The following is a 27,871-nucleotide window of genomic DNA, read 5'->3' as shown; positions in this document are numbered from 1 at the left end:
TTAAAGAATTCTGGCAGGGGTTTGCGAGGGTGATGTCTAGGGTTTTGGACACTCAGGTGAAGGCGAGTCCAACAGTAGTGATATTTGGGGTGTCGGAGGATCCGGGAGTGCAGGAAGCAAAAGAGGCCGAGGTACTGGCCTTTGTCTCCCTGGTAGCCCGGAGGCGGATCTTGTTAATGTGGAGGGACTCGAAACCCCCGAGTATGGAGACCTGGGTTAGCGATATGGCGGGGTTCCTCAGCCTGGAGCGAATAAAGTTCGCCTTGAGAGGGTCCTTGATGGGGTTCTCCCGGCGGTGGCAACCTTTCCTTGACTTTCTAGGGGAGCAGTAATTGTCAGCAGCAGCATCATCCTGGGGGGGGGGGGGGAGAAACTGTTAATATAATGTAAGTTTTATATGAAGACAACACCCACCTTGTTCTGTTTAATAATTCTTGTTTATTTTTATTTTAATTATTATTTGTACTTTGTTATGTAAAAACGTTGGTTGGAAAAGCTTTAATAAAACATTTATTTAAAAAAAGAAAATTGTTTAGTGTTGTTCTGCAACACGAACAAACCAAACAGCACAGACTTTATGCATGTCTGTGTTCAGAGTAACGAGAGGCGGTATTACCTCGAGTGATGGTTTAGGCCAGAAAACTTGGAAAAGTTAATCATTGTATTTGCTCTACCCCAGCTCCAAATTTAATCTTGTCCTAATGCCTGTATTGGCAATTCTGGTCACCTAACATGGCCAATACGTAAGCATAAAGATTGTGCGGCAGGTGACATCATCTCACACTCCAGCCCAATCATATTCCCTCTATACCTCCAAGCAGTCACCTTTCAACAGGGGTTGATAGAAAGCAATCATGACCTGTGGCCAATATTTCATCATTTGCAGCAAAGGAGTGTGTTGCGATGTCTAATCTGAAGTCACCCCACAGTGGAACAAACTTAATTTTTTGCGTATTCATGATCAGGACCTGGCCACCGTTGACAAGGCCAGCATTTATTGTCGCCCTTACAAAGGTAGTCGGATGCTGCCTGTTTGAGCCGCTGCAGTTTGTGAGATGGGGGGGGGGGGGGGGGGGGGCACGCGGCGTTGTCAGTCAGGGAGTCCTAGGAGTGTCAGTTAGCTGAACGGCTGGTTCATGATGTGGGCCGATGACAACAGCACGGGTTCAATTCCCGAGGTTATTCATGTCGGCCCCATCTTCTCGACCTCGCTCGGAGGTGTGGTGATCCTCAGGTTAAAGCATCACCTGTCAGCTCACTAAAGGGGAGAGCGGCCGACGGTCTTCTGGGACTGTGGAGACATTTACATAGGATTGGGACTCGGAGACAAAGCAGGGATGGCCAATACATGTCCAAGTCAGGATGATGAGAGATTCAGAGTTGGTGTCATCCTCATGCGCCCGGTCAGGTCAGGACACAGATGGGATGCAAACTTATTTTAACAGATCAGGGAACACGGTATATTTTCCAACAACTTTTTTTCTTTAATTGACATTATTGTTCTCAAATATGATAAGACAAAGTTTACAGATTAAAATGGTCAACACATTAAATCAGAATAAAAAAAACAGTAAAATTTACAAACTTTGCTTCACAAACATACACACCTAAATTGACGATTTTGTATAATATATGCAGACAAACTGACAGCTTCCAGCTCAGTTCCAGACCTCATCAGAACCTGCTGTGATGATACTTCTTTCAGAAACTCAGTTTGATTTTCTTTTCAATTGGAAAGTCAAAATATTACAGTTTTCCACCTCAGTGCTTTCAGAAAAAGGATTCGGTAATACAAGCTTTGCGTCAGCAATTTAATTGACAACAGAATAGTGAAGTCTCATTGATTTGTATAAATGGATTTTCAAATGGTCCAAATCTGATTTATTTTGGTCTTTCTTCCCTCTCCTCTCCCTTCCCCACCCCAACACCATCTACACAGCAGCGAGTTCAGACTTACATCTCTCAGTAACACTTCTAAGACATAAACAGCATAATACTTCTAGGTTGCAGACAGCACTCAAGAATGAGTCACTACTGGAATTTCATGGGGTCAACACACAAGAGCAAAACATTTGCACTTTTTCACGGGCAGTGTGCATCTTTTCCCAGGTTATTTTAAGCCCCCAAACACAAACCAACGGTGTGGCAACACACGCATCACTGCTCACATTTTCAGTTGTTAAGCTCTGGAATTCCCAAGCAAAAGCCTCTCTTCTGTTGAGACACCCTTTAACAACTAATTGATCAAACTTTTGGTCATCTGTCCTCATTTCTCCTGACATGGTTGGGAGTCAAATTCTGTTTAACACTCCAGTGAAGCTCTTTGGTATGTTTAATACACACTAAAGGTGCTGCACAAATGCAACTTGTTATTGCACGTATACTTGTGCTCAACAAACGCAGTTATCCTGACAGTTCCAACTGAGCCAAGTGCATATAATTGGCTGCAAGCAAGTCACTTTCTACCCTGGAGCGGAACTGAACTTTATTGCCCTGGAAAAGACAAGGATGAGGTGACTTCTTGAACTGTTGCTGTCTGTATGGCAAAGGTGCTGATCGGTGCAAATGTTCAGGATTTCAGCCCAGTGACGATGAAAGAACAGCGATATACTGAAGTCCGGGTGACATAGTGACTACAAAATAGTCTGACGTAAGCGCATAGACCTTAAATGCCGACTGCGTCTCCCTCTGAAGCTGCTGCCTGGCTTGCTGAGTGCTGTGAGCATTTCCTGTTTTTAATTCAGATTTCCAGCATTGGCGGTATTTTGCTTTTTGGACTGGATAATCCATTCCGGCCAAGGTTCGATCAGATCTACAGTGAAAACCTCTGAAGCTGGAGTGGCTTTAATTACTTTGCGGTAGCTGGAGGCAAAGTGAAGGTCTGTAAAAGCATGTAGGGGGTAGGAAGAAAGAGGCCAGGAGCTCCAGTTTTGAAAACTTACAAGAATAAGCAAGTGAGCACAAGATATAATGCAGCGAGTCTGGATTAAGCATGGTGAAGATGTAGGGAAGGAGAAGAGGCTGCAAGACGACGATTGCAGTTTAAAGTCAAACTGGGAAAGTTAAGAGGGGCAATGACCACATTGCGAACATGAAAGAAGAGAGGGAAAACTGATGGCAACAGAGGAATCATCTATTGGCCTGCAAGATGAAAGGTCACGGATTCAGGTTGAGAGGCGGCAGATTTAAAACTGAGATGAGGAGGAACTACTTCTCGTAGAGGGTGGAGAATTTGTGGAACTCGCTGCCCCATAGTGTGGTGGAGTCTGAATCATTAAATGGTTTCATGAAGGAGATGGATTTACTTCTGATTTTAAAAATGGGTTAACGGGATTTGGGGAACAGGTAGGGAGGTGGATTTGAGACCAAAAGGAGACCAAGGGAGGCTGGTTTAGCACAGTGGGTTAAACAGCTGGCTTGTAATGCAGAACAATGCCAGCAGCACGGGTTCAATTCCCGTACCGGCCTCCCCGAACAGGCGGCGGAATGTGGCGGCTAGGGGCTATTCACAGTAACTTCATTGTGACAATAAGCGATTATTATTATTAGATCAGCCATGATCTGATTGAATGGCTGAGCAGGCCTGAATTGCCATCTTCAGTTCCTAATTCCTGTGCTCCTAAGTTTATGCTTTGCGTCTGCAAAGGCCTGCAGCAGGGAGCCTCTCTAGAAATGGGAACCATACACCTTCTTCCTCTTGATGCAAGCCTATCTAGCCATTCAAAAGCTTAAGCATTAAATTCCCATCTTTGATCTGCAAGTTGCATTATTGAATTCAAATGATCAGAATTTTTAGCACACTGAATTATCAGGAGCGTTCAGCTCAAAGCATGTTAATGATCATTAAAATTGAGACGGTGCAGAGGGGGTTTACCAGAATGGTTCAAGGGATTTTAGCAACTAGGTTAGATTGGAAAAGCTGTTTTTTTTTCCTCCATGAGACCGAAGCAGATTGAGGGGAGATTTGATAGAGGTCTAGGTGATTATGATCGGTTCAGAGAAGGGAAACAAGGAAAAGTGGTAGTCACAATGACGAGGCAACATTGGTTTGGGAACAAGATGAAGGGGGAATGCATGTGAGGGAGAATGTTTTTATTCACACAGTGAGCGGTAATGACCTGGAACTCACTGCGTACAAGGGTGGTGGAAATGGAGACAATAAACAATTTCAAAAGCAATTGGGTTGGGCACTTGAGGGAGATAAGCTTGCAAAGCTATGGGGATAGAGAAGGGAGAAGGAAATTTATTTCTGTGCTATAATGTCTCTGTAACTAAATGGTAAAGCTGTAATTAGGCAACTAAATCAACCACACTTTTGCCATTACCCAGTTATACGATGCTGGTCAACGAACATGATAAAAGTAAAATGATTCTTGCTCATACAACTAGCACTGGGAAAGTCTGCTTCCAACTCCATTTCCCCATTATTTACCAAAAGCCACTCTGCACTGGCTCGGTATGTAAAATGCTTTGGAATAAAAGATGTGGGATGATATTTGTATTCGCTTAATCCAGCCCAATAGATTTATCTCAAGGTCTAGCACATCGTTGAAAACCGATATTGCTTCTACTTTTTTTGATATATCACATCGATCACCCTGGCAGATCCGACTAAAAGAGGTACTATTCGCTTTAAAAATGCTGCAAATTCAATTTTACTGCATTACCATTGATTTTGGAATCAAATTTGTGCCTGAGTTTAAAAAATTGAATATTTAAAAAGCTATAAAGCTAGTGGGTAAACAGTTGGTGCATCGTCAATAATACATTGTAAATGGATTTCCAGAATTCAGGGGGAAGAATTCTACAAACAGAATGGTTTGTGATTTGAATCCTTAACCCCATCACGCCTGCCACCCTTATTTGTAGAAGCTGGAAGGTCTCATTGCTGGAACGGCATGAACAACATTGCCCATGACTGCTGGGAGAAAACTTACCTCGGGTGCAATTTAACAGCTGCTCGCGCACAAAGGTGTTCCAGGATGTGTTTCATAAGGGGGTGTGAAAGGCCCACCTGGGGATCATCCAAAGCACTTGGGGCATTACAACTATTTCCTCCACCTGTCTGAAAAATAGTCACAACTTATTTTCTTCTAACCCAAATGTATTTAGAAAGCAGCGATGTGCAGTTAGTTGAGTAATCTAATTGTGACGTACAAGGTGATTAAAAGATTCAATAGGGTAGAGAATGGGGAAACCATTTCCTCTGATGGGGAGAGTCCAGGATATAAACTGCATGAACTGAAAAATAGAGCCAGGACATTCAGAGGTGGCGTCACAAAGCACTTCTTCACACAAAAGGGAGTGGAAATCTGGAACTCTTTCTCCCAAGAAGCGGTTGAGGTTTCGGGAAATCAATGGAAAATTTCAAACCGGAGACTGCCAGTTTGGTTATGGTATTAAGGGCAGATGGAGTTAAGCTACAGATCAGCCATGACAGAACTGAATGGTGAGGCAGGCTCGAAGATCTAAATAGTCTCTTGTTGGGCTTGTACGACCCTCTTGTCACATCATTTCAACTGAGCCAGATTGGCATGGTGGGCAGCATGGTGGCACAGCACCACAGTGGCAGCACTGTTCCCTCTCAGCGTCAGGGACACGGGTTCGATCCCAGCCTTGGGTGCCTGTGTGGAGTTTGCACGTTCTCCCAGTGTCTGCGTGAGTTTCCTCCCACACTCCAAAGATGTGCAGGTTAGGTGGATTGGCCAGGCTGAATTGTCCCTTGGTGCCCAAAGATGTGGTTAGGTGCGGTTACGGGTATGGGGCAGGGGAGTGGGCCTCGATGGGCTCTTTCAGAGGGTCGGTGCAGACACGTTGGGCTGAATTACCTCCTTCTGCACTGCAGGGATTCTATACCTATTCAGAACTCAACTTAAGGCAGTGAGTCTCGACAAGCGATACAACATCAACCTGAATTTAAATAACGCCTTTCGGGGTTCAAAGATCCTAACGGTTCATGAAGAGTACATTGCAGCCAGCTGCAACGGTGGGTGGGGACTGGGAGCATGAAAGCTAGCTGCAATTAAAACCTGGAGAAGAGCATTTATGATGACAGCATTTGGTTTTTCTAATGCAGTGTATGGAAAGCAAGCATAGGCTTGGATTAGGCTGCTGCAGAGAAACACAGACACACTGAGCCAACTGACTGTCCTGTAAAACACTGGCTGTTAGATTATGTTTGCAAGATGCTATGGTTTAGTGGTAAATATTTATCTAACATTTTGCAAATAACACTATCCAGTTCATTCAATACTGCCTTTGAAAGTCAACATATTAAGATCCTAAAACTGCATTCTAATTCTTACAAACGATAAGGATTCATTATGCTATGTGTTAAACGTGGAAGCATGCTGGGGTGAATTCCGATTGGACAATGCAGCATATTGCAGGGCGCATTTTGCACGTCATTATTTTCCAGTGCATCTTTAAAATAAGCTTCCGTTGTCACTAGATGCTGCTAATAACACAATGGGGATCAGACCCATGGTGAATGGGCAGACAAGCGGCAGGCGTCAATATGACCATGGCAGGCAACACAAGCGAGAGGCCAAGACCATCGCGTTCTCACTCGACACCCACGGGGTGAATCCTGCAGCAGTGGGTCACTGGATAGCGAAGAGCAGTGGGAGACGCTGGCCGGAAGCGAATCAAAAGACCCCTGGCCCACACCTCGGCTGAGATCAACCCTTGCTTGAAACTTTGCGGGGGGGGGGGGGGGGGGAAAGAGAGAGGTTCTTTCCGGTCTTTGTCACAGGGTAGGTGGAGAGGTGAGTCACCTTGTGCAAAAACAGAAGCCCCAATCAGTAGCGATAGGTTATCGAAACGCAAGGGTGTCATTAGACAGAGGGGGGAGTAGGGCGCAATGCCGTTCAGTTGCACAATCTGGTGAGCCAAACAGCAGTTCATCAGGCCATACAAGTTCACAACTGGTATTGGCCACGAGTCAGACACAGCCATTCCAGTGATACCATGTGAATTTGATAAAAGTTTAGAATCTTTCCTGATATCATCTCATTTCATAAGGATGGTTTGGTCAGGTTGAAATATAAATGGGGCCTGATAAAAAAATTCTCAGTCAAGTAAATCACATTTACGTTGGCTAAGAAATTAACTTTTAAGTTGAATTTGGAGACTCATTTGTTTTCTTTTGTAAATATATAAAAGATTAATTTATCCATGAATTTCTACAATCAAGCTAAATGCCTGGGAAAATTCTACTCCACTAAGTTAGTGACCAGCTGCAAGTAAATGCCTGCAGTAAAAAGGAAATATGATGCTGATAATCTGATATTTATAACAATTGGCTAGAAACACTTAGCAACTGAAAGAGAACGATAGGTTGGTGCTGACGTGCGTTTTGCTGGAGGGTTGTGCAATCTCCTGTGAATATTCACCACTTTGTGTCTCTACTTTATAAAACTGAAGAACCAGTGGCTGGGAATGTGGGGAAGTACCAACTCAAATAGAACAGTCACGTTAACTGACTAGAAGCTTGCACTGAGGGAAGAGTTCCTACTGACAACTTATGGCCAAAACTGTAACGCTTTTTTATGAGGAATGACACGTTTGTTTGCTGGTATCATTATCAGAGGCGATGACAATTGCTTTAATACTAAAAGAGATGTGGACACGTTTCAAGATGCAAATAATACTCAAGTGCTCAAAGGGTTAATGTGAAGAGTTTGTCAGCTCATGATGCTGGGTGTGTAAAACATCAGCTTTGACCTGATTGGTGGCACTCTCACCTTCCTTTAAGTCAGATGGTGGATTCCAGTCTTACTCTAGAGACGGGAGCACAAATTCTAGGTTGACTCTTCACGTGCAATGCTGAGGGACTGCTGCCCTGTCAGAGATGTTGTCTTTCGTATGAGGTGTTAAACAGAGGTCCCTGTCTGCTCTCTCAGTTGAATGAAAAAGATCCCATGGCACTATTTAGGAGAGTTGGGGAAGTGACCTAGTCAACATTTCATTGCTGCTTGCTGTGCACCAATTGGCTACCATGTTCCTACACTGCAACATTGACTACACTCAAAAGTACTTCGCTGGCTGTAAACTTTGGGACATCCAGAGATTATAAAAGGCGCCATATAAATACAAGTTCTAACCATCCAAACCTTCTAAATGTGCTTGGACAAAGCAAATGATTGGGGACTTGTTATCTTTACTGATGACTGTAAAAGCTGGGGAACCAAAATTATGGGGCAGAGCTATAAATAAAAGTCACCTCTGGGAGTGGCTGCTTCTGCAATGTTACCGTGCCGACCACTGAGGATAGACCACGAAACCAATAGTATGAGAGAGACTGGGAAGAAAGGTTTCTTGGTCAGGAAGCTCATCTCTCCTTCAGGGATTCCTCACTCAGTATTCCATGTCCTAGATTCAGCAGTCCGGTCTACTGTGCAAAGCCAGATTGTCTTGAGGTGCTTGCAAGGGAGCAGGGTGGAAAGTTTACTCTGAAGCTTTGAAATACAGTTTTATTAAGCATTGCAAAGCCAGTAATCGGAGGACTCCTCTGCTTCAGTATGAAATATAAAGCTGAAGGTTTTCCAGAGTGAGGGTGGTTGCTGGAAGGTATTCTAGAAAAATAGTTCTTAAAAAATAAAATAAAAACAACGTTCATCCTGGTGGAGGATTTTACCTATAAATCCTGAGTTAGAGGGGCAAGTTTCCGTAACAGTCCACGGCGTGTGAATTTTGATTTATGTTTGGGTGATGTTTGTAAGTCTGTGTGTGCAAGTTTGTGTGTGGGTGTGAGCCTGTATGTGTGAGAGTGTGAGTATGAGTGTAGGTCTATGGGTTGTGTGGGGGGCGTGAGAGGCGGTGAGTCTGTGTCTTTTGGGTACGCAAGAGAATGCGTGTGTGTACAGAGACTGTGTGAGAGAGAATGCGCACGAGAGAGAGAATGCGCACGAGAATGTGCATGTGAGAGAATGTTCATGAGAGAATACGTATGTGAGAGAATGCACGTGTGCGCGTACATATACAAAGAATGTGTGTGTGTGCAAGACAGAGTGAGAGTGTGTGTGTGCGCGCGCGCATGTGCATGTGCTCTGCAAATAATGTTTCCTTGCAGACTTTTCAGCATTTATGAGGATGAACTGGGCACATTGTCCTGGTGGTGAGAACTCTCCCTGTATCTCAGAAGTTCTGTTGTCGTCGTTTCTTGGCATCAATTGCATCCAGGATTGGCTGCCTCTTAGCTTGGTAACGCTGACGAATCTCTTCGATCTCCTGTTCCATTGTGGGGTCCAGTGAGCTAAGTCTTCTCTGCAGTTCTTCGACGGTCCAACTCTTCAACTGTAAATTCAATTTAAAAAAAGACACGTTTAGTTCCATTTCCTTCCTGGCCCCAGTGAATAGACATAAATGAATATACATAAGTGGCGGGGGATCAATCTAATTGAGGAGTTTATGATTAAAGGAATTGATAGGGTAGTTAGAGAGGAATACTTTCCTCCAGTGTGGGAGCCATGAACAAGGAAGTACCATCTTAATTAGAACTGGACCTTTCATGGGTGATGTCATGAAACACATCTTCACACAAAGGGCAAAGGAAATCGGGAACTCTTCCCCCACACTGTTCAGGGTGATCAATTGAAAATTTCAAACCACAGGCCGATTGCCCAACACAATCGGGCTACAGAACCAACAAGGAGTGCAGATGGAGATGGGGTACAGATCACCCATGATGCAACAGAAATGGTGGAGTATGTTTGATTGCTTGACTGGCCTCCTCCTGTTCCTCAATATGGCATAGTCACTAATAAATCCATCATTACTCAGAATGGTGAGGATGTGGAATAAACGGATTTACAGATGGGGGAGGGTGGGAGGAGCAGACAACACCAGCCTGGTCTAGGGTGGTTAAATGGGCTCTTTCTGTGCTGCAAATTCTACTGCCATCTTTAAAAATGCCGCTTTACCCAAGCCACTTTTCTGCCTTCCATTCAGCCCATTTACACCGTTACATGTTTGGGTTCCCTTTTATCGTCTAGTTGGTTTCTATCTTTGAGGCTTCTCTTGTTGATGAGGCCATTCTCTCCACATCCCAGCTAACAGCTAAATTTACAGTGTGCAAAGGTAACACTGTAATTTACTCCAGCTTCCTTCTGTGCCTTCACTTGATTTGCCTTCTCTTCAGAAGCCAGCGGGGGTAACACCATGTTGGACACTGACTTAGGCTAGACTCATTGTTCACCTATCGTCCCGCCTCTACCACCCTCCCAGGCAGTGCATTCCAGACTGTCACCACTGGGATAAAAAAAGCTTTTCCTCTTGCCCCCCGCAGAACCTTGAACTTGTGTCCCCTCGTGACTGACCGTTCAACTAAGGCTCCCTATCCACGCCGCTCATAATCTTGTAACACCTCGATCAGGTCGCCCCTCAGTCTCCTCTGTTCCAGCGAAATCAACTCAAGCCTATCTAACCTCGCTTCATAACTTAAATGTTCCATCCCAGGCAGCATCCTGGTGACTCGCCTCTGCACCCTCTCCAGTGCAATCACATCCTTCCTTGTGTTGGTTCGGACTTAAGTCCCCATTGCAGTGTGGAACAAAGGACCCGCACACTACCAAATTTACGTTTCAGTGGAACTTGCTGTGATTCACTGTGTGAAGTGCAGTAGAATGGTACGCACTGCCTCCACGAGTTCTTGGGAGGGCGAGAGCAAATAAAGAATAGTGCAGCAGTGTGAATGAATAATGAATGAAGTTTTTTTTGTAGTTAAATATTGCTCCGTGTTTGTGCACTGTCAACAGGCACTGGTGATGGGTTGGCTACTCAGCAGGTTTAAAGTCCTATATTAGTGGGCAGTGGAGCCTGCAGATTTTCTTTACATCTGATTTGGGCTCCTGGGCAAGATAATGGCTTTTACAGCTTGCGCACTGTACTGAAGGACATGATCAATGAAGATTCTCAGCCTCGAACCTCCTGCCTCATCGGCACGACTAACTGGTGAACGACTACAGAGGAAATTTTGAAAAAACACACGACTCTCGGCACTTTAAGAGTCGAGTTGGGAATAGCGATCTCACTCGTTTCTCCCCACTTTTAACTGCATTTGAAAGCATTTAATTAACCTGTGACGATTAAAGTGAGCTAATTTCATTCACAAAATCATAAAAATGAATCAGGACATTCTATCCATTTCGCTCAATCCTGTGCTTTGGCTCAAATCTCAGTCAAAGGAAACCAAAAGCAAGCGAGACTTAGGGCAAGAAAGGTGCTTACACAGCTTCACCATCCTACCTTTGATAAAGGGGAATGCTGGCTCTGGGCTAGAGCATTAAAAATAAACCTGGTACATATAAATGTTCCTTAGGTTTGGCACCTTGGTGCCCGCGCCAGTATTTACACTTTTCCCCCCGCCCCAGAACATTTTTAGTCTTGCACGGTTTGGAAATTCAAGCTCAATCGACACATGTGCTGGGCAGGAACGAACACGGAAAATTACAGCTCGGAAACCATTTCACTAATTCAATTGCACCGCCATCATGTTTTGCTTAGACACATTACCTTGGAGCTTCTAGAAACCTAGCAGCTGGATATCCGCGTCTGCTCTCTAATCCGGCTAGTATTTGCAGGGTAAGTGAATGGGTGCCTCAATACTAGGTGACAGGTCGGCACAAGCTGTCAAACACGTCTCCTGTGCCCGCCTCGTTCCTTGGGCTAGGTTTGCCCAGCATCCCAACCCTGGCTGCCCCAGTCTCTCGCGCTAACTCATTTGAGTTTTAAAAACCTTTTGGGATCCTTTGGGGACCTGAACTTCAACCCATTGGTGGGGCAGCATATCCATTCTTGGGTTCCAAGCTGAGCCAAAATTGGTCACTTCTTTTATCATACTGTGGCAACTGTCCCTCCAGCTGCCTGGGTTCTAAGCTCTGGAATTCCTTTCTCCTCAAGTCCAGTTTTGGTCGTCGCATTTTGAGGAAGGATGTGGTGGCATTGGAGGCAGCTCAGAGGAGATTGGCCAGATTGATTCCGGGGATGAAGTGTGAGGAGATAATAATAATAATAACGTTTTATTGTCACGGGGGTGATTCTCCAATATGGAGCCCAAGTGTTTGCGCCATCGTGCAGGGGGCCAGCACGGTGCTGGAGCGGTTCACCGCCGCTCCAGCCTCCTTTCCCGGCACCAAATGGGCGCCGCGCCAAACTGCGCATGCGCGGGGGACTTCTTTAACGCCGATTCTCTGCACCTCGGAGAATCGCGCGCTGGCGTCGTGGCACGGTTGCGGCGATTCTCCAGCCCGGCACGGGCCTCGGAGAATCGCCCCCCCCCCCCCCCCCCCCCCCCCCCCCCCCAAGTACGAAGTTACTGTGAAAAGCCCCTGGTCGCCACATTCCGGCGCCAGTTCGGGTAAGCTGGGTACAGGAATTGAACCCGCGCTGCTGGCCTTGTTCTGCATCACAAACCAGCTGTCTAGCCCACTGAGCTAAACCAGCCCCTTATATTGAACAGTTTGGGCTTATACGTGCTGGAGTTTAGAAGAATGAAAGGGGATCTGATTGAGGTATATAAAATACTAAACGGGATTGATAAAGTTAAACGTAGTCCAAATGTTCCCCCTTGTGGGACAATCTAGAACCAGTTGTCACAGATATTTGATTTGATTTATTATTGTCACATGTATTGGTATACAGTGAAAAGTATTGTTTCTTGCATGTGTACAAACAATGCATACCGTACATAGGGAAGGAAGGAGAGACTGCAGAATATAATGTTACAGTTATAGCAAGGTGTAGAGAAAAGATCAACTTAATACAAGGTAGGTCCATTCAAAAGTCTGATGGCAGTAGGGAAGCAAGCTGTGCTTGAGTCGGTTGGTACGTGACCCTCAAACTTTGGTATCTTTTTCCTGACGGAAGAAGGTGGAATAGAATATGTCCGGGGTGCGTGGGTCCTTAATTATGCTGGCTGCCTTTCGAGGCAGCGGGAATTGTAGACAGAGTCGATGAATGGGAGGCTGGTTGCGTGATGGACTGGGCTACATTCACGACCTTCTGTCATTTCCTGCGGTCTTGGGCAGATATAGGTTGAGAGGCGTAGATTTAAAACTGAAATGAGGAAGAACTACTCCTCGCGGAGGGTGGTGAATGTGTGGAACTCGCTGCCCCGGCCCAATAGTGTGGTGGAGTCTAGTTTCAAGAAGGAAATAGATATATTTCTGATTTTAAATTGGGTTAAAGGAATACGGGAAGAGGTAGGGAGGTGGCTTTGAGACCAGGAAGAGATCAGCCATGATCTGATTGGATGGTGGAGCAGGCTCGAAGAGCTGAATTGCCGACTTCTGCTCTGAATTCCTATGTTCCTATGTTAAGGTGCACTTTAGAACCTGCTTCCTCGAACAAGAACGTTGGTCATCTGCCTTAATATCTCCTTATGTGGCCTGGGGTATCAAATTTATTTTGATAATTCTTGCTGTGACGTTAACGGTGAAGAAATACAAATTGCTGTTTGGTTAAAAAACAAATCCAGGCATTCCTCCCCTCGTTAATTACGTTTTCCTCTCATGCTGCACATCCCCCACACACTCCATCCTGGCAACGTGTAGGCTGAGCAAGTGCCAGCAGCCTGTTCCCAGGTATGGTAAATCTCCGCTGAATCACGCAACTCATTTAAAAATCTCTTCACCTTCTAGAGCAGCAACATGTTTATTTTAGAGAATCTGTTACGTGTCAAATGAGATTTACCGAGGGGTTGGGGGAAAGCCTGGTGTCGGTTGCCAGGGGCTAGTTTCTAATGAACTTCTTGTTGGCGATATTGGATGTAGACGCATTCTGAGGGCTCGCCAGGGCGGGTTTTCGTTTGCATCTGAAACAATAATTTTCTGACAAAGAAAGCCACAGAGATCTTGGCGCTTGCTTGTTGTAAAACACCCAGGAGACACAGTCCAATTACATGTTGAATTTCACGATGTGTTGAATGACGACAAGTGAGCAAGGGGCAGTGCGGGAATTAAATCTGCTTTCTGGCTCATTTTAAATCAAAACACTTAATGCTTGCCGACCTTTCGGCTTTTGCAAATAAAACCTACTGCAGCATCCTCCTCTCCCCCACAGATTTAGGCACAGCTGCGATATTTACCGCTTAAAAAACAAAACCTGAGAGATTTATTCTTGCGACAGAGAGAAAAACATCTTAAAGCAGAGTTTGCAACCTCTGTTTGATAGTAACTGCAGGGTGAATATCAGTGGTGCTCAATCACTGGATCAGCACTATGGTAATGGCAGCAGTAATCGGCATCTGCAAAGTAATGACACAGGTTCTCTCTTTAAACCTTGCTTTTCAAACAAAGGAACTAAAATATTTCGCCCTCACATACGCTTGCCGAATGTCGAAAGGTCTATTTCCCTCCAACACTAATTTTTTAAAAACATTTTTGTGTTTAATTGATTTTGAAAGGCAATTGGATAGGCCTTTGAAGATGTACATTGCAAGACGATGGAGATAGTGGGGGCTGGGCTTGACTGGATTGCTCCAGTGGATACATGGCTGAATGGCCTCCTTCCGCGCCAGAATCGCACATCGCTCTTTCCGCATGCAGACAGCTTTGATGTTACACACATTATTGGGTGGTATCTAAGATGGCGCCGGAGTATGTGACACTCTGCGAGCCCTCTCCCCCAGATCTTTTCTTTTATCTATCACCGTTCTGACCTACTAAAACTATTTTTCACTTCTTATATAATTACTAATAATGTTCCCCTTGTTCCGCACTGTAACCAATCACTGTTTGCCGATGTACCATTTGTCAATGTACTTTGTTGATCATCCTTTTTGTCTACTATGTACGTACTGTGTACATTCCCTTGGGCGCCAGAAAAATACTTTTCACAGTACTCCAGTACATGTGGACAATAATCAAAGATCAAAGAAATCAAAGATTGATGGACAGTCCCTCACTTTTATTAGGGTGCTGCTTTATCGCCCAGCTTTAATCTTCCATCCCCCACATACCAGGGTTCCAAATCTGGTTGGATACATTCCTGGTGGTTTCAACACATGATGACCCCACTTCCAACTCACTGCCTTGTCCAAACTGTTTTGCAACCATCCGTAAGATTTTATTTGTAACTAATTAATTGAAGTGCTCGGAGAAATTGAAACAAAAAACAGCACGCCCAATTTGCATTTCGTGCCCCTTGAATTTTTCTCCCGGGTATTGCCCGTAACAACGCCCAGATGAGGGAACGTTCCCGGAGACTCCCATTTGTCCATTTCAGGTTCCATTTGTGCTGTCAGTCCCCTCCCTGCACCTCATTCAAATGCCACCCTTCTTGCGTGACGGCTCCACACGGTGAGTGCCTGCAGCCCATTCGCACATGCGTGCTTATAAAAGATTCGTTATGTACTGATTAAGTAAAGAATCGCGTCAGATTCTCCCTGCCTCCAACCTCCCAAGCCCCAAACACCCTGCAGCCGAGGAGTGCTGATGTTCACTGCAGCTAAGATCAGATAACTTGATGCAGATTGAACATCAAGCCTGGCTTTCTGAATCAGAGACTTGAGCATGTACACCAGGCTGACACTAAAGTGCAGTTCTGAGGAGGTGCTGCACCATCTTTGAATGTGAGGCGCTAAGCCTAGACTCCAATCTGCCAGTTGCAGCCGATTGTAAAAGATTCTGCGGAACACAGTGTTCGTGCTCATTGTATTCCCTGGGCAAAATTCGTCCCTCAGCCACCCTTTCATTTCACTGCAGTTTGTGGGGACCCTGCTGTGTGCCATATTTGCCTTCGTTCCAATCGTGACTACCGTCAAAAAGTAATGCACTAATTGTGAAGTGTACTGGGCTATCATGAAGATGTGAAAGGTACTACATAGAATTATACAGCACAACACTGGAGACGGACACCTTGTCCACCGTACCTGCACTAGATCTTTGATGGAGATATCCAGCGAATCCGATAATCTATCCTTTACCCAGAGTCGTGGAATTTTCATCTATTCAAGGATTTTATCCAATTTCCTTTTTATAAGTTCATAAGATATAGGAGCAGAATTAGGCCATTCGGCCCATCGAGTCTGCTCCTCCATTCGATCATGGCTGATCTCATCCTGGCCTTAACTCCCACCGTCCTGCCCGTTCTTCCATAACCCTTCACCCATTACCAATTAAAGATCTGTCTAACTCCTCCTGAATTTACTCACTGTCCCAGCATCCACCGCACTCTGGGGGTAGCGAGTTCCACAGATTCACAACCCTTTGGGAGAAGTAGTTTCTCGTCATCACAGCTTTAAAATTTGCTACCTCGCATCCTAAGGCTATGACCTCTCGTTCCAGAATGCCCTACAAGAGGAAATATCCACTTCATGTCTACTTTATCCATACCTTTGTCATCTTGCATATCTCAACGTGGGCAGGCACGGTAGCCAACTGTGGATAGCACAATTGCTTCACAGCTCCAGGGTCCCAGGTTCGATTCGACTTGGGTCACTGTCTGTGCGGAGTCTGCACATCCTCCCCGTGTGTGCGTGGGTTTCCTCCGGGTGCTCCCGGTTTTCCTCCCACAGTCCAAAGATGTGCAGGTTTAGGGTGGATTGGCCATGATAAATTGCCCTTAGTGTCCAAAATTGCCCTTAGTGTTGGGTGGGTTACTGGGTTATGGGATAGGGTGGAGGTGTTGACCTTGGGTAGGGTGCTCTTTCCAGGAGCCGGTGCAGACTCGATGGGCCGAATGGCCTCCATCTGCACTGTAAATTCTATGAAAAACTATGAACTTGATCTCCCCTCATTCTTCTAAACTCTAGAGAGTGTAGGCCTAAACTGTTCAATATCTCTTCATACGCTTTGAAGTTACTATCGAGTCGGCTTCCACAACCCTTTCAGACTGTGCAGGACATCACAACTCACTGTATTTTTAAAAACTCTCAACTACCCTTTAATCCTTTTACCAATTCTCTTAAATCCAAGTCCTTTGGACAGCTGGTTCCTTCTGAGCTGACTACTCAGGATTTTGAATGTCCCTACTAATTCTTGACGTAACTTTTTTCACTGCACGAGGAACCCCACATTCTCCAGTCTCCCCATGTAACAGAAGGTCCTCGCCTCTGGTACCATGCTGAGCAACCTTTGAACCCAATATCTCGCTATTCTTCCTCAAGTGTGGTGCCCAGAATTGTACAATCTCTCCGATCGGGGTCGGTATGGCTGAATACTACAGACGTGATGCTTCTGCCTGAGTGATCATTTCAGTTCCTTTTAAAAACTAATTAACATTCAACCAAGTCAATTTTCTCAAGTTCGCATTCAGAAATTCCCATTATTTAGACGGTGGAAATCAGGAATCAGTTAGTTCTGAATTTACGAAGGCTGGTCTGAGTGTTGGATTTTAAATTGCATATTTAGATCTTAGACAATGTCGACTATATGGATGGTTCTTGCCCTGCACATTCACCAAGAAATGAACTCTGGTGCCCAGGAATCCTGCAATAATGCAGACTGTCAGGCCTCGGGTAAACACTGTACTGCACAACCTTTCATAACATCACAAATAAATACAACTTAGAGGATTCCAGCGGACTTCAGCGAGGTTGAGGGGCGACCTGATAGAGGTCTACAAAAATTATGAGGGGCATAGACAGAGTGGATAGTCAGAGGCTTTCCCCCCAGGGTAGAGGGGTCAATTACTAGGGGTGCATAGGTTTACGGTGAGAGGGGCAAGGTTTAGAGTAGATGTACGAGGCAAGTTTTTTTACAGAGGGTAGTGGGTGCCTGAACTCGCTACCGGATTCCGGGGAGGTGGTGGAAGCAGGGACGATAGTGACCATTTAAGGGGCATCTCTGACAAATACATGAATAGGATGGGAATAGTGGGATACCGTACCCAGGAAGTGTAGAAGATTGTAGTTTAGTCGGGCAGCATGGTCGGCACGGGCTTGGAGGGCCGAAGGGCCTGTTCCTGTGCTGCACATTTCTTTGGTTCTTTGTTCTATTCCTGTGAATCCTTTTAGGAATTTTTTCCAAACATATTTTTGGCTCGTGGGAGGCCCTGCCTTTTGGTTGACCAAAATGGAAAAGGCACCAAACACATGAGGGACTTCATCGGGAAAGTACAGATGTGAAGTCCAGACTTCAGAGCGAGTGCACATACTCCACACAACCTAGAACCTGTCTACCTCAACCCTACATGTGGCAGAGTTTGCGCTTCACTTCCTTATATATTGTTTTATAATTTGGGGACCAGAGTATCCAAGTTTATTCTAACCAAGTTTTGACACAAGTTTTAACATGGCACGGCTTGATATTCTGTTTCTTGTGAGGACGCAGTCCTCTTTGTCCTTGCTCTCTCTTCGTGTACACTAGTATTATTCCAGTAACTCTTCTTACTCTCCCACAAACACACTGAACTATGTGTGATTAGAATTTTAGAATTTACAGTGGAGGTCATAACAGCCCATCCAGTCTGCACCAGCCCTTGGAAAGAGCACCCTACTTGGCACTGTCTGTGCGGAGAGTCTGCACATTCTCCCCGTGTCTGGCGTGGGTTTCCTCCGGGTGCTCCGGTTTTCCTCACACAAAAGACGTACTGGTAGGTGTTTTGGACATTCTGAATTTCCCCGCTGTGTACCCGAACAAGCGCCGGAATGTGGCGACTAGGGAATTTTCACAGTAACTTCATTGCAGTGTTAATGCAAGCCTGCTTGTGAGAATAATAAAGATTTTTATTATTAAAAAAAACTACGTTTTCAGGGGGCAATCAAGTTTTCCCCAAAACTTGCCATGGCTTGGAGAAGGTATTCAGTGAGCCCGGTGAAGGTATGGAATCAGCTGAGGAGGCCATATTAAGGTAGAAGGAATATTGTTGTTACGCCGCTGTGCGAGAATCATGGGTTTGAGCCGGGGGGGGTGGGGGGGAAATAGTGTATAAAGGAGGTCAAGGGAAGTGGGGCTGGCCAAGGTGAGGGATCTGTATTTGGAGGAAGGGTTCGCCAGTCTGGAGGAGCTGAGGGAGAGGGTAGAGCTGCCTAGGGGGAGTGAGTTCAGGTACCTGCAGGTTAGGGTCTTTGCACGAAAGGTCTGGAGTAGGTTCCCTAGGTTGCCGGGATACATCCTGCTGGAGCGACTACTTCTTCCAGATGTGGAAGGGGGAGGGAAGAATTGGGGGATATATATAAGTGGCTGGGGGAGCAGGGAGGCGGCGGGTGGTGAAGATCAGGAGAAATGGGAAGGGGAGTTGGGAGGAGAGATCAATTGGGGAGTATGGAGTGAGGCACTGCGAAGGGTAAACGGGACCTCCACCTATGCAAGGATGAACCTGATACAGTTTACGGTGGTGCACAGGGTGCATATGCTCGGGGCGAGAATGAGTGGGTCCTTTCAGGGGGTAGCAGATGAGTGTGAGAGGTGTGGGCGGGGGCCAGCGAATCACGCGCACATGTTTTGGGGTTGCGAAAAATTGGGAAGATTCTGGGCGGGAGTGTTCGCGGTCTGAGCCAGGATAATGGAGGGAGGGGTGGACCCGTACGCTTTGGTGGCGATATTTGGGGTTTTCAGAGAATCTGGAGCTCATGGGGAGGAGTAAGGCCGGATGCTGTGGCCTTCGCCTCTCTGATTGCATGGAGGCGAATTTTTACTGGAGTGGCGTCGGCATCGCCACTCGGCGGGGCAGCGGCTTGGTTGGGTGACCTGTACCACTTCCTGCAGTTGAAGATAAAATATGAGTTAAAGAGCTCTGCAGACGTGTTTGAGAAAAGGTGGGGGATGTTTGTGACCATGTTTGAAGAGCTGCTCGTCGTGGGGGTAAATACATTGTAAAACAAAAAATGTTCCCAAAACACTTGAGGCCATTAGGTCTTCTCCATTCCAAAAGAACGTAGTGTTGTGACTGTCCATCAAAAATCCCTCTACCACTTGAGAAACACTTGCGTGAAACTGTCCCACCATACCTCTATGCATCTCCAGAGGGATAAATCAGAATGATCCCTGCTGACCCCTTGGAGTCTGAAACCTACAGTGTGTATTTAATGTCTATGGAGTGCTGGGTCGATCATTGTTCCGAGATGCTGTGCAAAGATCTGCCATTTATTGCAAACAGATCCGATTTCCCAAATGGCAGAGTGTCTGACACATGATTCAGTTAATTTCAGCCGTGCCTCTATAAACATGGAATAACCTTTACAACTAAGACATATTCTAAAAGGTCAAACTCAGCGCACCAAGAAAACTGATAGACTTAGGCCATCAGTACTTTCCGTGTCTAGTAAGGAAACCTTTGACAACATTTACATCCACCGTCCTTTAAGTTAAGAGAATATTCCTTCTAGCCAACCCCTTTGCTTATTCTTAGAAGGCCGTATTTAAAACATAATGTTATATTTTCCCAATTGTCAGTGAGGCTCACAGTTTTTGTACAATTAAATGCTTCTATTTGGCTTCTTCCAAATAGCGGGGTGTAATTGAGCTAGAGGTACCGAGTCAGCTGCCCGCCGCGAGCTCCCAGCTCGGGTTTTGAGAACAATTACAGGCGACTAAACTTGCTACCCTGGCTTGCGGCGAGGTAACGTAACAAAGACCGGGAGCAAACCTGGGGTTTTCTGGTCTGTACCACGGCTCAGGACTTAGAGCTCGCGTTGCTGTTGGACGTGCCTTTCATGGTCATCGCTGCCGAGACTAACTTTCAATTTCAGGTTTTGGTTAATTGAATTTAAATTCCACTAGCTGCCATGGTGGGATTTGAACCCATGACCCCCAGAGCATTAGCCTGGGCCTCTGGATACACCTCCATGCTGTGCTGAAGGAGTGCTGCACGGTATTTTGGATGAGATGTTAAACGCTCCCCTGCCTATTTTGATGTTATTGGCTATATCAGCAAGAGTAAGGCCTGGCTTGGTCTCCAACCTGTTTTTAATGAGCTGACCTTGGATAAATAATGAATAAGCTTACCACCGGCCAGTGATCCTACAGTGGAACAGACAACAGATGAAGGCACAGGTCGAATGCATCTATTCTCAAGGTTGGGCCCCACACAGAAACATTATGCTGCTGTATATTTTCACAGGTACTGGCCATTCTCAACTACTTTGGCACGGTAAGGCAGTGGTTAGCACTGCCTTGCCTCACAGCTCCATGGACCCAGGTTCGATTCTGGCCTCAGTGACTGGGCGGAGTTTACACTTTTCTCCAGTCTCTGCATGCGTTTCCTCCGGATGCTCCGTTTCCACCCACAGTCCAAGATGCGCAGGTTAGGTGGATTGGGCCATGATCAATGTGTGGAGTTATGGAGATCGGGTGGGGAGGGGGACCTGGGGGGTAGAGGGTCAATGCAAACCTTATGGGCTATAGGCCTCCTTCTGCACTGTAGGGATTCTATGGATTTGGTCTCATGGATAAGTCTATTTGTTTTTCAATAAGTGTGGCCAATCCACCTAACCCTGCACATCTTTGGGTTGTGGGGGTGAGACCCACGCAGACACGGGGAGAGTGCGCAAACTCCACACGCACAGTGACCAGGGGCCGGGATCAAACCCGGTTCCTCGGCGCCATGAGGTAGCAGTGCTAACCACTTCGCCACCCCTCATGGGCGAGTCTAAAACTTGCCTATTTCCACCTCTGTAACACTGCCCATCCCCCACCGTGCTCGGGCAGACCTGGCACTGAACTTCTCATCCATCCCTTTTGTTACCTCGAGACTTGACTAAACCAACACTCGCCCAGCCTCGTACCTCACACCCTCCGTAAACTTGCGCCTCATCCCAAAACAGTGCTGCCCGTGTCCTAATTCACACAAAGCTTTTTTTCAGCACTGGTCATTAACTGGCCACACCTAAAGAAATGTGTGCATTTAGCTGTGATGGCAACCCGCATTTGCTCAGCACCTTTAACGTGGTAAAAATTCCCACAGCCCTTCGTGACAGCACTAGCAAACAACATCTGGCACCGAGCCACATTGGACGGTCAAAGGATTGGTCAAAGAGGAATGTTTTAAGAGCAGCCTGAAAGAAGAGGTTCGAGTCCTGGAACCGCTGCCAATGATATGCCAATGATACTGCCTGCAACAGTAGTGGACTCGCCAACACTAAGGGCATTCAAATGGTCATTGAACAGACATATGGACAAAAAAGAAATAGTGTAGATGGGCTTTAGAGTGGTTTCACAGGTCGGCGCAACATCGAGGGTCGAAGGGCCTGTACTGCGCTGTTATGTTCTATGTTCTAATGATGGTGCGGGAAATTGGGGTGTGCAAAATTGGAAGAGGGTTGGAGGGATGAAAGGTTGCTGGGAATGGGAGGGGTGAGGCCATGAATTGATTTATAAACAAGGATTAGAATTAAAATAGAGGCGAGTGGGACATTGCAGAACTTTGAATGAGCACAAGTTTATAAACGTAGCTTAGAATTCACTGTCAAACCAGTTAAGAGGAAATTAAATAAACTTCAGTACGGCATTCGGTTTAGTTAAAAACATGCCAGTACTTTTTATGTTTGACTTCTTGACATGCGAAGAGCAAGTCCTCAGTGCAAAAGCCTTCCTCACCGAAATGGCCTTGAAGGATTTAAAATCTAATCGCAGCCAGTGTATCGATGCAAATCTCATTTCCTTTTGCAGGCTGTCCAAGTCTCCATTCTAATTGCTCTCATCCTCTCCCGACTGTGATTCTGATCAATTCCTCAATACTCCTTACATTCTCACTTGCCAGCATCCAGTCACCCAGGGGGGATTCACTATATCCTCCAACCATACCAAGACGTTTATGAGGGAAATTTTAATTCAGGACCTTGCTAAGTAACCAAAACCAAGTGCTCAGAGTTATTTATGGGATAAATGCACCAAGCTGGGTGCATATCATGTCTTGATGCTTTGTAAGACATTATGACGTTGGGTGATACATCGTGCATCAGTCCCTAGGGTCACCATTTAATAGTGACTTCTGGAAGAGTGAATTATGAGATTGGGGGGAAAAGGGGGTGGGGGTGGAGGAAGAGAGGGGGTGGAGGAAGAGAGGGGGGTGGAGGAAGAGGGGGGAGTGGAGGAAGAGGGGGGAGTGGAGGAAGAGGGGGGAGTGGAGGAAGAGGGGGGAGTGGAGGAAGAGGGGGGAGTGGAGGAAGAGGGGGGGTGGAGGAAGGGGGGGGGTGGAGGAAGGGGGGGGTGGAGGAAGGGGGGGGGGGTGGAGGAAGAGGGGGGGTGGTGGAGGAAGAGGGGGGGTGGTGGAGGAAGAGGGGGGGTGGTGGAGGAAGAGGGGGGGTGGTGGAGGAAGAGGGGGGGTGGTGGAGGAAGAGGGGGGGTGGTGGAGGAAGAGGGGGGGTGGTGGAGGAAGAGGGGGGGTGGTGGAGGAAGAGGGGGGGTGGTGGAGGAAGAGGGAGGGGTGAAGGAAAAGGGGGGGTGGAGGAAGAGGGGGGGTGGAGGAAGAGGGGGAAAGAAGATGGGGAAAAGAGGATGGGGAAAAGAGGATGGGGAAAAGAGAGGGGGGGAAAAGAGAGGGGGGGGAAAAGAGAGGGGGGGAAAAGAGAGGGGGGGAAAAGAGAGGGGGGGAAAAGAGAGGGGGGGGAAAAGAGAGGGGGGGGAAAAGAGAGGGGGGGGAAAAGAGAGGGGGGGGAAAAGAGAGGGGGGGGAAAAGAGAGGGGGGGGAAAAGAGAGGGGGGGGAAAAGAGAGGGGGGGGAAAAGAGAGGGGGGGGGAAAAGAGAGGGGGGGGGAAAGAGAGGGGGGGGAAAAGAGAGGGGGGGGGGAAAAGAGAGGGGGGGGGGAAAAGAGGGGGGGGGGGAAAGAGAGGGGGGGAAAAGAGAGGGGGGGAAAAGAGAGGGGGGAGAAAGAGAGAGAAGGGGGGAAAGAGAGGGGGGAAAGAGAGGGGGGGAAAGAGAGGGGGGGAAAGAGAGGGGGGAAAGAGAGGGGGGGAAAGAGAGGGGGGGAAAGAGAGGGGGGGAAAGAGAGGGGGGGAAAGAGAGGGGGGGAAAGAGAGGGGGGGGAAAGGGAGGGGGGGAAAGGGAGGGGGGGGAAAGGGAGGGGGGGGAAAGGGAGGGGGGGAAAGGGAGGGGGGGGAAAGAGAGGGGGGGAAGGAGAGGGGAGAGAGGGGGGGAGGGGAGAGAGGGGGGGAGGGGAGAGAGGGGGGGAGGGGAGAGAGGGGGGGAGGGGAGAGAGGGGGGAGGGGAGAGAGGGGGGAGGGGAGAGAGGGGGGAGGGGAGAGAGGGGGGAGGGGAGAGAGGGGGGGGAGGGGAGAGGGGGGGGGAGGGAGAGGGGGGGGAGGGAGAGGGGGGGGAGGGGAGAGGGGGGGGAGGGGAGAGGGGGGGGAGGGGAGAGGGGGGGGAGGGGAGAGGGGGGGGGAGGGAGAGGGGGGGGAGGGGAGGGGGGGGAGGGGAGGGGGGGGGGAGGGGAGAGGGGGGGGGAGGGGAGAGGGGGGGGGAGGGGAGAGGGGGGGGGGGAGGGGAGAGGGGGGGGAAGGGGAGAGGGGGGGGGGAAGGGGAGAGGGGGGGGGGAGGGGAGAGGGGGGGGGAGGGGAGAGGGGGGGGGGAGGGGAGAGGGGGGGGGAGGGGAGAGGGGGGGGGAGGGGAGAGGGGGGGGGGAGGGGAGAGGGGGGGGGGAGGGGAGAGGGGGGGGGGAGGGGAGAGGGGGGGGGAGGGGAGAGGGGGGGGGGAGGAGAGGGGGGGGAGGGAGAGGGGGGGGAGGGGAGAGGGGGAGGGGAGAGGGGGGGGAGGGGAGAGGGGGAGGGGAGTGGGGGGGTGGGGAGAGGGGGGGGGGGGAGAGGGGGGGGAGGGGAGAGAGGGGGGGGAGGGGAGAGGGGGGGGAGGGGAGAGGGGGGGGAGGGGAGAGGGGGGGAGGGGAGAGGGGGGGAGGGGAGAGGGGGGGGGAGGGGAGAGGGGGGGGGGAGGGGAGAGGGGGGGGGAGGGGAGGGGAGGGGGGAGGGGGGAGGGGAGGGGGGAGGGGAGGGGGGGGAGGGGAGAGAGGGGGGGAGGGGAGAGAGGGGGGAGGGGAGAGAGGGGGGAGGGGAGAGAGGGGGGAGGGGAGAGAGGAGAGAGGGGGGGAGAGGAGAGAGGGGGGGAGGGAGAGAGGGGGGGGAGGGGAGAGAGGGGGGGAGGGGAGAGAGGGGGGGAGGGGAGAGAGGGGGAGGGGAGAGAGGGGGGAGGGGAGAGAGGGGGGGAGGGGAGAGAGGGGGGAGGGGAGAGAGGGGGGAGGGGAGAGAGGGGGGGAGGGGAGAGAGGGGGGGAGGGGGAGAGAGGGGGGGAGGGGAGAGAGGGGGGGGAGGGGAGAGAGGGGGGAGGGGAGAGAGGGGGGAGGGGAGAGAGGGGGAGGGAGAGAGGGGGGAGGGGAGAGAGGGGGGAGAGGGGGGAGGGGAGAGAGGGGGGAGGGGAGAGAGGGGGGGGGAGGAGAGAGGAGATAAAGGAATTTAGAAGACCTCACTCTTCGATGTGTGTCACTCTGGATGTGTCCGCTGTTCACTGAGAGTTTTCACTGAGAGTGAGTTTCAAATGCTCTTTTAAATAGGCCTGAGATGGCTCACCCACCTGGCAACTTTAGCTCCACGCAGTTCCAATCAGTGCCTCCTAATTAGGCTTTAGGTGACTGACAGTTATCTAACTCAGTTATGTGACTGGGTGGGTCAGCCCCTTATTGACCTTTACTGCACAACTTCTAGATTAAATTAAATTACACTCCTGAAATTTAAAAAGGAAATTTAGAAAGGAACAGTCTTACCAATTCAATTCCCACCTAGCTTCAAATTCCCAAACCCACTCTTTGCTGTGTCTCACTCTGATGCGTCCGCTGGCTCACTGGGAGTGTTGGGTCTCTTCCTTTAAGACCCCTTTTTAATCGTGCTTTTTAGACCATCTGTCCTAATATCTCCCTTACGTGGCTCGATATCAAATTGTTTCAGAAACACGCCTATGAAGTGCCTCGGGACCCTGTACTACATTAAAGGCACTATATAAATGCAAATTATTGTTGTTAGTATGCACCGCGCTGTCTTCGGAGTGTATGCGTTCAGCTGAGAAAATCATTCTCAGGCAGTCTGTCACCATTGTGACACTTTTTCCCTTTCAGCTGATTTGTGGGAATGGCTTTTATATTTGAAGAGCTTGAGTGAAGAGGCCACGGCGATAATGCAGGACACCGCCAAGGTTGCAGAGTCAGGCGGCAAAGCAAAACGGGAAACAATTAAAGGCGGCAAAGCAAAACGGGAAACAATTATCAGAGGACACGGAGGTTCCCAACTGCCTCAGATTGCAGGAGGATATTGGTTCGAAGTCCTGGGTGAATTAGATCAGGAGTTGGAGTGATGCATCCTCGATCTCTGAGAATGCAAGGACCCGGATGAGTCTGAAGGACCTCTTCTATGCCTTTTCAATTGAAATTCAAGCCGAATGTCACTGGTAAAAAGCTCCTTCAGCACACCGCGGGATCTCAAATAACCACATTCCAATGGCCCATCAGCATTTGTTTGTGGGACAAACCTTTGCAGAAGATTGGACAATAACAGAATGTTTTTTGTGAAATTCATTGTGTCTTAAAATGTAGCCATTCCATATGTTCCCGGTTCCTTTCCCACCTTGCCCTAATCCAAAACTCCACTGTTTGCAACCTAACTCGCACTGAGTCTCACTCACCCATCACATCGCACCATGACCAAGCCCCTCCCTATCTCTGTGACCTCCTCCAGCCCGAATAATCCCCCCCCCCCGAAGACCTCTGCACCCCTTCAATTATGGCCTCTTGCAGATCCTTGATTTCCATCACTCTTTGTCACTCCTTAAAACCAGCTCTTTGCCCAAGCTTTTCATAGCATTTACAGTGCAGACGGAGGCCATTCAGCCCATCGAGTCTGCACCGGCCCTTGGAAAGAGCACCCTACTTAAGTCCCACGCCTCCACCCTATCCCCTTTATCCCCGTAACCCAACCTAACCTTTTCCTGGACACTAAGGGCAATTTAGAATGGCCAATCCACCTAACCTGCACGTCTTTGGACTGTGGGAGGAAACCGGAGCACCCGGAGGAAACCCACGCACACACGGGGAGAACATGCAGACTCCGCACAGACAGTGACCCAAGCCGGGAATCGAACCTGGGACCCTGGAGCTGTGAAGCAACTGTGCTAACCACTGTGCTACTCTAAAGTCAGTCAGTCACCCATCTAGTATTGTCTATGTGGGGCCAGATAAATGCAAGTTGTCCTTCAAATACGAGTCCGCACGGAGGCGGAACAAAGGTAGAGTCAGCGTATTTTTTTGGGTGTCGGGGGGAGGCGAATCCAATTATTCCCTCAAGTCAAAAGGGAAGTCATGTTTTGTTTGCAGTATCTGCAAACTGAAATCAGTGTGACCTTCTCTGTGTTACAGAGCTGTTCTCTCTTGATCAAAATCTATTTCCTGTGTTTGAAAATTTGCCTCCGTGCAATACAATAGCAAGGGTTTGTTCACCAGCACATCAAAAATCAATCCATTCAGTCTGCTAGTCAAGCGACAAAATAACCTTCAAATATTCTGAGCCACCAGGGTTAATCCTCGTGGTGCTGGCCTCAAGCAGTGTTTGGTTAAATGCTAAATTACGTCTCCCCCACCAAGTGAATCCATGCCACTCAAATTACTCTCAGACAGACTCTGATTGTAATGACAGGTGACACTGCCTCATCCCATAGCTCAGGGCCCCTACCTCCCACTGCAATAAATTATTGGATATTTGCACATACCTCCGTACTTACCGTTCTCCCCAGCCCCCCACACCCCCCCAAAACGCACCAGTATCTTTCAACTGAATTACAATGGAATAACCAGCTCAGGGATATGCACGGAGGACGTTTTCACTCTTGACTGTAGAACTGCTTGTGATCTTGCAGAGGCACGTACAGGGGGAGGACAACTCCCCCATTTGGGAGAAAATTTAAATGCACAATTCACTCAGCCTCCAATGCAATCATCCTGCTCGAGCATGGAAGCATTC

At 48.2% G+C, this 27,871-nt stretch overlaps 1 protein-coding gene across 1 annotated transcript in view; it reads right to left on the bottom strand.

The window, feature by feature from the left end:
- Window positions 1-1,461: 1,461 nt before the first annotated feature.
- Window positions 1,462-27,871, bottom strand: part of LOC140428610 (serine/threonine-protein kinase 3/4) — a 178,461-nt gene continuing 152,051 nt past the window's right edge. Inside the window, exon 11 of the mRNA XM_072515268.1 lies at window positions 1,462-9,297. Within this exon, the coding sequence (XP_072371369.1) occupies window positions 9,139-9,297 (159 nt within the window). The 3' untranslated portion in view covers window positions 1,462-9,138. The remainder of the gene's footprint in view (window positions 9,298-27,871) is intronic.

This window comes from Scyliorhinus torazame, chromosome 8 (assembly GCF_047496885.1).
Source record: "Scyliorhinus torazame isolate Kashiwa2021f chromosome 8, sScyTor2.1, whole genome shotgun sequence".
NCBI lineage: Eukaryota > Metazoa > Chordata > Chondrichthyes > Carcharhiniformes > Scyliorhinidae > Scyliorhinus > Scyliorhinus torazame.
This window is presented reverse-complemented; position numbering and strand designations above follow the sequence as displayed.